Consider the following 10,452-nt stretch of genomic DNA (forward strand, 5'->3'; position numbering starts at 1 on the left):
CCCAGGAAGGTCCTCCAGAATGGTAGCATGACGCGTTCAGGGAAATCATTAAGCCGGTGAGGATCAATAAAGACAACCATTCAAAATCTTTAGAGATTGATCAAAGGGTTTACAACAGGTTGAGAAACATCAATTCCACATCAGGTTGGAAACTTAGTTGGAACAGTGGGAATCCAGGGTATTGAAGCGAGGGACTGCATCCATCTCCGCACACCTCTGCCTTATTGGAGCACTGTTCCAGTGAGCTCAGCAACCAAGTGGCAGTTCACAGCATCGCTCACGGAAGGGTAAAAACCTCCTTTTCCACCATAGCTCTGCAGAGATGCTCTCAGGGGCTCAACAGATGAATGACAGCTCCCATCTTCCCCAGCTTCCTAGGGATGAAGATGGCAACCAGTGAATTTCAGATCTCACCCTCTTTGGATCTGTGCCACAGAAGATCTGCAGCGGGGACATACTTAGGAGTGGCTGCACCCTGGTATAGAACCCCTTTCCAGCACCACTCCCCACCCCCACCCTGCCTCACCCCAACACACACACACATACAGCTCCTTGCCCCTCAGGAGAATCCAGGTGGGGTGGTCAGTCAAGAGCCTGTGCCTCACCCCTCCCTCCAGCTCCTGCACCAGAGCCTCCAGGGCTTGGGGGGGGGGGGGAGGGAGTGTGCAGAGAAAATCTCTTAAGACCAGCAACACCAGTCCAAGGAGAGATATCGATTCTTTAATTCAGATTCATAGGACTGCGTAAGGCAGAAGCCTGGAGCCCAGCACCTGCACGTTACAGTTCAGACTGATTTTTTTTACTCAGGGCCTCCAGTGTGCCCATATAAGGCTGAGCACTCCTGCAAATATGGATCGCCTGAGGCTCAGCCAGGCGAAATGACTTTCGCCTTTCTGGTTCTGTCGGCTGTGATCACCACCGGGATCGCTGAGCCTCAAACAGTGCCCGGTGCAAAGCAGGCTCTCCATCCGTGCGTCTTATAAAGGAATGGCTTTACCCGACGCTGACTTGGTCGTTTTAACTGCAGGTGACCCGGTATCGTTTTTAATTGTAGCACTGCATCACCGAAACACTTCTAGTTCTGATTTCTTGGCTTAGGCCTCTTTGCACCGTCAGGCTGGATAAGGCGCACGATCCCCGGTGCCGCCTCCGCCCAGCGCACCGCTCCCAGGCCCAGGACCTGCCCTAATACGGCTGCGCGCGGCGTTGGCTCCGCGTCACGTGACTCGCGGCGTGCCAGGGGGTCACCCTCTCCCGGGTCCCGCTTGCGCGCACAGCTTCTGCGCCTGTTTCTTGAGGAGCGTGCGCAGACTCAGAGGCCTCGCTCCCCCCCTGGCTCCGCCCAGCTCGCTCCAGGTGGGCGGGGCGAAAGCAGAGCTGGGAGTAGAGCCCGGGGAGGGGGCAGCTGCGCGCATGCGCGGGAGAGTACGGCGAGACCCGGCTGCTGTGGGCGGCCCCGGCTTAAGATAGTTGAGCCAAGATGCAGGTGAGCAGGCCACGGGGCGCGAGGCCTGGGGCTGGGGCCGTCCATGCGCCCCGCTAGGTCCGCGCGGGCGGCGGACTGTCCCGGCCGGGCCAGCGGGAAGTGCCCAGCGCCACAGGCACCGGGAGGCTCGCCAGGCGAGGCCGGGCGCGGGTCAGGCGCAGTGCGGGAGGCGGGCGTGGTCCCGCCGGCTGGGCGTCTCCACCTCTGTCTTTCCCACCCCCAAATCTCCGTCCTTGGGGGCTCGCTCTCCTGGAGGTCGTGTCCCGCCTGGCAGTTAATTCTTATGAACTCTCTTTACCGAGCACCTGAGCAGATGTGTTATGGACCCTTTGCACGGATGGGGAAACTGAGGCTTGGAGAAGTGAAGGGTCCCGCCTGGGGGGGGGGTGGTGTCCCATAACATAAAGCAGTGGTGGAACCCCCGTTCCTGACTCCACTTAGAGCTGGGGGAGGGGTTAGTTACCCTCTTACCCCTGAGGTTGGTGTTCAGGTTGAGGTGGGCTCTCCTGGCTTCCAGAGCTCAGCTGAAGGTGCCCCGTGCTCAGTTAACTTTCTGTCTTAAAACAAGATTCCCCCCGTATTGTCCTTCTGTTGTCTCTGGAATTTGTCTAAAACCCAAAGGAAACGGAAAAAAATGAATAAAGACACAATGGACATAGATGCTTATGTGAGCAAGAGTCTGTGACAACTAAGTTGTCCAGGACCCTCCTCCAGAGGTTCTGTTCTCTCCCAGATCTCCCGTGGTCAGGAATTCTGATTAAATCGTTTCTGGCTCAGTGGAAAATGGGAAATGGGTTTGTGTGGGTTTGCATGGGGCTGGAGGCATCGAGGCTGGAGAGAATGATCCTCTGCAAATACGGTGTGTCTGCCACAAACCAGACAGTCCTAAATGTTAATGTGGAAGCTGCAGGGCCGCCCTGGCCTCTTTTGCATTTATCCTTCAGGCCCCTGCTTAAAAATGTCACCTCTTCCTAGGCCTTCTCTGACCACCCAGTTGAAAGGATTCTGTTCATTTTTCTTTTGTATCTCAGCAAAACCGTGACATGGAGCTGGAGCAGGAGCCTGCTTATCCCAGTGCCGTTTCCACAGTGCTCCTTGATTACAAATTTCAAATCAGGTCCATTAGCGGTGTGCCTGCCAAGCTCTGCAAAACCAGTGTTTGAGCAGCTGGGTTCCGGAGCTAAGGGCCCCTTTCACATTTATCCTTCTGACATTTGATCCTGGTTAATTTGACTTGTACCAGCATGGCAATGGCTTCCTAAATGCCGTGTCCCTCCTGGGCTTGTTAGGGTTAACTAAGTAGATACAGCTAAAGGGCTTAGAAAAATAACCAGCACCTGGCACTGTGAGCTGCTGTGAGCTGTTGGGGGTTGGGGGGGTGGCAGCTTTTCCTTTCAGGTGTGGCCGTTAGAGACTTTGTCAGTCTAGCATCAGGCTCTCCTCCTGATTCTACTGCAGCCACAGGACTTTGAGATGCTCAATATTGCTGCTCTTGGGCCCTTTGAATGTGCTGGTCCCTCTGCCTGGAAAGTAATTTCCTAAGTTCTCAAGCCTCACGTTTGATTCCTTCTCACCCTCTAGAGATGGTTACATGTCACCTCTTCTGAGGGATCGTCTTTGCCCATCCTGTGGAATGCGGGCCCCCGTAACTCTCTAGGTCAGCAGCCTGTTGGCCATTGCACTTGCCACAGTTTGTAATATGTATGATTGTCTATTTAATTGTTTAATGCCTGTCTCTTCCTCTCAACTGTAAAATCGTGGCTCAGGCACTCACCACTCTTCCCTTCCCTACTATTGCAATAATTTACATATAGTACGTACTTAATAAATATCTGTTGAATGAATCACTCTAAGTCATTAACAAGAATATTGGACCAAAGCCCGATCACAGCCTTGGTTTCAGCAGTGATGCTGATCCACACATCAGATCCTGATTTTTACCCCTCAGAGGTGGGGGTCGGGGGTGGAGTGGAGGACAGGAGAAATGAACAGGGGCTCTGGGTCTTTTGATACTTTCTCAGAAACAGGTCACAAAATAATTTGAAATTTTCTTCCCACCATCTTTCCCATTTGACCCCTTGCCCAACGTAGCACCCTCCGTAGTGGGCTGTGCAGTCACGGTATGTATCCTTGGTCCCCCTGCTTTAGGACCCCAATGCTGACACTGAGTGGAATGACATCTTACGCAAGAAGGGCATCTTGCCCGCGAAGGAAAGTTTGAACGAATTGGAAAAGGAGACAGAAGAGGAAGAGCAGCGAGGCCTTCAGCAGTCAGTTGGTGAGCTTGCTTTTATTCTGTTCTGTTCTGTTCTGGGTCTGTCTGGATAGGAAACAGCTTTCTAAGCCTCTAACTGCTTTGGCGGAAGGATCCTCTGAGCATGAGTTAGGAGCCAGGGACTGAAGTGCTGGAGTGAACACTGTGGGACCAACACGTGAGTCACAGAATGTCTTTACCTTCAACTTCCTGGGCCATAGAATTTGGGGACTTCAGAGACCCCCTTCATTTCTACAGTTCCTTGTCTGTGCCAGATGAGCACATAATAATCCTGAGCTTTACTTTCTGGGCTGCGATTCACTTTGGATAATGTCATGGAGATTTGCTCAGAGTTTATAGTGTATATATTCTCCTGAGTTTATACTTTATTCTCTTTGTGCTTTGATTGGAAATATTTAAATAACTTAATTTGGGGAAGCATAAGATGCTTGCAATGTATGGGATCTGAGAGGGGGTTTCTCAAACATAGCTGTACTACCTGAATTGGAATCCTTGGGGTGCTTGTAAAAACTCAGTTCCTACTGAATCAGAATCTCTGGGGGTGAGGCCCAAGAGTCTGCATTTTAAACAAGTGCCTCAAAGGATTTCTGACTCATACCAGAGTCTGAGAACTACTGATCACAGAGGCCAGTACTTTTTGTCCCCTCTTTACATGTTAGAGCTAATTTAGAGGATTTATTACAAAGCATTTATCCAGTGAGTGGTTATTGAACGATTACTGTGTGTCGGGTGTTTTTCTAGACAGTGGGGCTTTAACCATGCACAGGCCAGACAAAAATCCATGTCCTCATGGGACTTACACTGTAGTGAGAAACAGATAATAAACAATACATAGGTGAAATATAGGAAAATATGGCAGTGAAAGGGCCATAAGAGGTTGGAGGAGAGGTGAGTATAATTCTAGGTGGGGTTAGAGAGGACCTCACTAGGAATGATATTTGCGTAGATGTGAGGGAGGCAAACCGAGCTACTTTATCAAGTGAAAAGCATGTTGGAGAGTCTGCAAGGAAGCCAATATGATTGGGAGAGAGGAGTAGTAAGTTCAGAGGGGTATCTAGGGGTCAAACCATTTAGAACCCTGTAGCTTCTAGTTAAGGACCTTAATTTTATGTAATGAGTTAGAATTCTGGAGGTTTGAACAGAGGAGTGACATGTGTCCTCCATGTTGACAACACCATCCTGTGGATGCCTTCCTGAGTATGGACAGTGGGGGGCAAGGCGGGAAGTAGGGAGACTAGTCTGTAAACTACTGCAGTAATTCAGGCAAGAGTTGGCTTGGACCAGTGTGGTGGTGGTGGTGGAAGTGGTGAGAAGTGATTGGATCTGGATATATTTTGAAGGTAGGGCCAACAGGATTTGCTGATGGTCTGATCCTGTGAAGGGTGTGAGAGAAATAAGTATAGGATGACTGCAAGGTTTTGGGCTTGAGCCACCAGAAGGATGGAGTTACCCCAACTGAGATGAGGAAGGCTTGGAGAGCAAGTATGGAGGTGAGATCAGGAAGTCTGTTTGGGGCATAGTAACTGAAATTTGTATTAGACAAGTAAGTAGAGATGATAAGTAGGCATTGGGTATGTTTTTCTCCATATCAGAGAGTGTGGGCTGGAGGCATAAGTTTGGGAGTTGTCCGCATACTGATAGTATTTAAAGTCATGAAATACAGTCACCAAGGGAGTGGATACAAATGAAGAAGGAAAGGAATCCGACCAGCAAAGGGTCCAAAGGAGGGCAGTCTTAGCGTTGGGAAGAGAGGAGGGAGGAGGCGTCCTGGGAGCCAGAGGAGGGCAGTCTTTCACAGAGGGGGCGGCGATGGGTTGGATCACATGCTGCTCATCAGTCAAGAAATGCAGGTCATTGTTGACCATGATAAGAGCAGTGCTTTATAGTGATGGGGTGGGTGTCAGGGACAAAAGCCTGCTTTCATGGCAAGAAGCAAGAATGCTTATGGCAATAAAAACAAAAAAAACATTTTATAGCAGTTCCTTAAAAGAAAAGATCGAGCTGCCTGCTTGGCAGGAGAAAATACCAAGAGCCGGTGATAATCCCTGTAACTGTAGGAAGGGTGTGCTCACTGTGGTAGGCCCCCCACTGGTCTCCCTCCATCTCCTGGAAGACAGGACAGCTGTGACACACCCGCCCACTAGCGTATGCACTTGATGATCTGACCAGGTGAGTTCAGGCAGATACGCTGTTTGCTCTATAAACTTGGGAAACTTCTCATTCATACCCTTACTACGGCACGCACGTAAGAGAGTCAGGCCTGCAGATGCCAACACACTAGTTCTGTCTTTTTCAAACACCCTCCGCTTCTCTTTAGTGTGATACCTGGAGTACTTTGCATCCTGGTTTGGTGAGCTGGGAGTCTTGGGTGTTGCATGCACATCTGTAGGAAAAAAGTGAAGGAAAAAACCAAAATGCATGTTTGTTCATCCTTTACGTTTTTTGGTTTCTGCTAACTGAATTACATTCAGTGAAAACATATGAAGATATGACTCTGGAGGAATTGGAGGACAATGAAGACGAATTTACTGAGGAAGATGAGCGCGCTGTTGAAATGTACAGGTTAGTGCCGCCCAGACGGGCTCTTGGTTTTCTTGTGTGGCACTAAAACGTGTGTCCTTTGGAAAATGAATATTTTGACGGAGGTAACATTTGGGAAGGACCATAATTAAATAATAATATTTCCGATTTCAGCAAACGGGTCTTAGACTTTTGCCATGTGGCAAATAAATAAACCTGGACCTTTACAATGGTTGCTGTCTGAAAGGTGTATGTGTGTGTGCATGTGTGTGTAAGTAACTCACTCCTCCTGTGTGCAGGCAGCAGAGACTGGCTGAGTGGAAAGCAGCTCAGCTGAGGAATAAGTTTGGAGAAGTCTTGGAGATCTCAGGAAAGGATTATGTTCAGGAAGTTACCAAAGCCGGAGAGGGTTTGTGGGTAATCTTGCACCTTTACAAACAAGGGTGAGTGATCGTATGCTCTGTCTTTAAATGCTCATTTGAATTTACATCTTGAACCTCTTGGGTTTAGTACACATTGGAGGGTGCTTTATGTGTTTTTGTGGCTGATTTGCCCAAACCTTAATTTGGGCAACCTAATTTTTATCTTAAGGCTCTCAAATTAATATTTGTGACTGACACAGATGCCTTTATTATGGTGTAGCAATAAAGATTTTGCTTTTATTGAAAATAAATACCTCCCCTGGCCGGTTTGCTCAAGTTTTTAAAGCGTTGGACTACAGACTGAAGGGTCCTGGTTTGATTTGGCCAAGGACACGTATCTCAGTTGCAGGTTCAATCCGCGGCCCCAGTCAGGGCACACGTGAGGCAGCCAATCGATGTCTCTCTCTCTCTCTCTCTTCCACTCTCTTCCACTCTCTGAAAAGCAACGGAAAAAGTATCCTCAAGTGAGGATTAAAAAAAAAAAAAGAAGAAAGGAAATTCCTAAGTTATTTATTCCTCTAGAGAAACTCTGGGTTTTCAAAATCCGATGTAATGAACCACTCATAGGTGGCAAGGGTAACCTTTGTGATAATAGCCCACAGCAGGTGGTGCAGGATCCTCCTGTGTTTCTCACCTCCAGGCGTGTGTTCCGAGGAGTTTCTTTAGAGCAGGAAATGCTTTCTGACCTGCCTTGCACTTCTAAATCTTGAACATTCTGTCACGGAGAAGGCCGTCACAATTACCTTTTACATTGACGCTGTTTTCCGGCTTGTTGTCAGGTCAGATTAAATTGGACTTTGAGTACTTCCCTTTCCCTGAACATATCAGGAGGTTTTTTTAAAAATGTTAATTCATTTTGGCTGGAGTAGCAGAACCACTTGTGAGGTTTTACTCAGGGCAGAGGCTAATTGAGCTTTGTTCTGTATAACTGCAGAATCACAATGGCTTCTTTCTACTTTGTCAGATTTCCCTCTCACCGTGGTTTCCTGTTTCTGTTTTATAGGATTCCCCTCTGTGCCCTGATAAACCAGCACTTCAGTGGACTTGCCAGGAAGTTTCCCAGCGTCAAGTTTATCAAAGCCATTTCAACAACCTGCATACCCAATTATCCTGATAGGAATCTGCCCACAATATTTGTTTACCTTGAAGGCGATATCAAGGCTCAGTTCATTGGGCCTCTCGTGTTCGGTGGCATGAATCTGACAATAGATGGTAAGGGCCTCTTTGAGATGGTCCAGGGCACGTGAGGGGTGGCCTGTGCGTGGTAGAGATGGGAAGAAGCACATTGAATCTCTTGTCCTAGACCAGCCAATGGGGAAATACAGCTGTGCTCTAATTCTCAGTGAAAAGGACACAGCAGACTTTAAAATATATATATTTAATATTAATGTTTTATTTGTCTCTATATTTGAATGTTTTAAGTTGTAGCTTAAGATCACATCATTCATTTTTGTTTAATTTACATGAACATATTAGGACAGATGCGTGTGTGTGTGTGTATGTAAATCATCTCTATAGAAATATTTTCTCAGTTGAATGTCTTAGCTTTCAAGTTAAATTAAAAGTTTATTTAATTCTTCCTTTTAATTCCTAATGGATGTCTTTTTATTTCTTTCTACCTAATGTGAAAGAGAGACTGAGGCCCAAGGGCTTCCTGCTAAGTCAAATTCTTTATCTCTTTATTGAAATAATGTGTCTAACTCTGCTTTAATAGTCTTTAAAAACATGTTAAAATATGATTGCATACTACTTTTTATAACTCTGTATAAGATATTCAACTAGGAAAAGTATAAACACACACATATATATATACACACACGTATGTTACATAAGTTATTCATTATTCCAGTGTTCAGAGGCATACAGTATTTCAAACTGCATATATGTTTGTATCTTATTTCAGTCTCCCATGAGGGGAGAGAGGTATATGTACAATAGTAGTTATAGTCTTTATTTCTAGAACAAGTCTTATTTGAGGACTAGTGAACTTATTTAAACAATGACTACATCAGACAAATGAACAATAACATTAAATACATACACTTATATGTATGACTGTATGTGTGGATTTAAGTGTATTCTTGAGTCAAGAATCAGAAATCTTAAGTTTGGATTTTGTTCTGTTTTTAAGAAATTGGTTGAATTTTTGTAACATTTAACTGAGAAAACTGAAAGTACTGGTGTTATTCATCCCCATGAGCACTTTAAAGTGCTATGACTTCAGTAAAATTGATTGTCTGATTTTAATGGCAGGACCTAATGAACAGCATCATTTTAAACCAGGCTTTTTGTTGTGGAATCTCTCACCCGGTCCCTTAGTTCTGCCTGGACTCTCTCTACCTGAGTTTGCTTCATAAGGTCTCACTGACGATGAGAGGGTGAAATACAGGAGCTGAGTCGTTAGTCACTGATTCTTCATTTTGTGGTACTTTTTTTTTTATTAGTTGGAACAAATGTATCAGTTCAAGGATTTCGTCACACATTTAGGCTTTGACTCTAATAGAGATATTGAACATGAGGCTTAAGAACTTCTTTTTGTTGCCCGGCCGGCATGGCCCAGCGGTTGAGCATCGACCTAGGATCTAGGAGATTGAGGTTCGATTCCCGGTCAGGGCACATGCCCGGGTTGCGGGCTCAATCCCCAGCGGGGGGCATGCAGGAGGCATGCATCACTCTCTAATCATTGATGTTTCCATCTCTCGCTCTCCCTCTCTGTGAAATCAATAAAAATATATTAAAAAAATTAAAAAAATAATTTCCTTTTGTTAACTAAAATAGAATTTAATGATTAGATAGCCAGCAGGACTGTGAAAGGTATTTCCTTCAGATGTTTCATGCTGATTTCTTTCCTGGGAAATTGTGCAGTCTGAGAAACTGAAGTCGGTAGGAGATGATTTTAGTCTCTCTTAATTACCACATAGGTCCCAGTGTACGTAATATCTCATCCGATCTCATCTTCTGGAAAAGTGTTCGAAAGCATTTTTGTTTTCCTTCTTCAAGGTCTGATTTTTTTCTCCTTTCTTCTAGATACCTTATAATTGTGGCACTACAATTAAATTATCAAATGTTGATGATTGTAGTTTCTGCATAGAAAACAACTGACTTGGTGGACTTGAGGGTGAGGCCTGTGCAGACTGTCTTAGGTGATTAGCTTTTTCTTTATCGCTTAGAGTTGGAGTGGAAATTGTCTGAATCTGGAGCAATCAAGACAGACCTGGAGGAAAACCCTAAGAAGCCAATTGAAGACGCCTTGCTGTCCTCGGTGCGCAGCTCCATCCCCATGAGCAGGGGCAGCGACTCGGAGGATGACTGAGGCTGCGCCATTAACGTGATGCGCGTCCTTGATGTGACAGATCGTCTGGATTTTTTTAAAAAAGGAAAAAAGCAGGACTGAATCCTTTGGAAGCCTTTTCTAATTATGTTTCAAATCTCATAGATCTCAGGAATAATCATTGCTGGGAATCCTATTGAATTTCTTAGAACTCTTTTTAAATTAATAGCATTTTCTTAATAAAAACCAGCTGTTGGTATGGCACATGTCTCTGTTTTCCTCACTTACGGTTTAAGGAAACTGTAAAACTATTCTCTATTCATATATTGCTACATAAAAAGGAATATTGAGTTTTTTTAATTGTATGAATAATTTATACAATGGGAAAATGGCAAACTAAGCTTTGCAGTTACATTATTTTTTATTTTTTAATAAATGTAGCAATAGGATTAATAACTCAAAGGAATGATTGATAGGA

General features: G+C 45.6%; 1 protein-coding gene across 1 annotated transcript; it reads left to right on the forward strand.

Annotated features, from left to right (window-relative positions):
• The first annotated feature begins 1,349 nt into the window (after positions 1 to 1,349).
• PDCL3 (phosducin like 3) lies at positions 1,350 to 10,238 on the forward strand. The gene is made up of 6 exons (XM_081156931.1): positions 1,350 to 1,486; positions 3,635 to 3,764; positions 6,233 to 6,323; positions 6,581 to 6,724; positions 7,707 to 7,915; positions 9,874 to 10,238. The coding sequence occupies exons 1-6, from the start codon at positions 1,481 to 1,483 to the stop codon at positions 10,014 to 10,016; spliced, it is 723 nt and encodes a 240-aa protein (XP_081013057.1). The 5' UTR covers positions 1,350 to 1,480; the 3' UTR covers positions 10,017 to 10,238.
• Positions 10,239 to 10,452: the final 214 nt, after the last annotated feature.

The sequence above is a fragment of the Miniopterus schreibersii genome (assembly GCF_964146895.1).
Source record: "Miniopterus schreibersii genome assembly, chromosome: 13".
NCBI classification, from domain to species: Eukaryota; Metazoa; Chordata; class Mammalia; order Chiroptera; family Miniopteridae; genus Miniopterus; species Miniopterus schreibersii.

Bases quoted from the DNA above. Each gene is read 5' to 3' on its own strand.
- PDCL3 (XM_081156931.1), top strand. The intron at 3,765-6,232 runs GTGAGCTTGCTT...AATTACATTCAG, and splicing joins AGGCCTTCAGCAGTCAGTTG to TGAAAACATATGAAGATATG. The intron at 6,324-6,580 runs GTTAGTGCCGCC...TCCTGTGTGCAG, and splicing joins CGCGCTGTTGAAATGTACAG to GCAGCAGAGACTGGCTGAGT.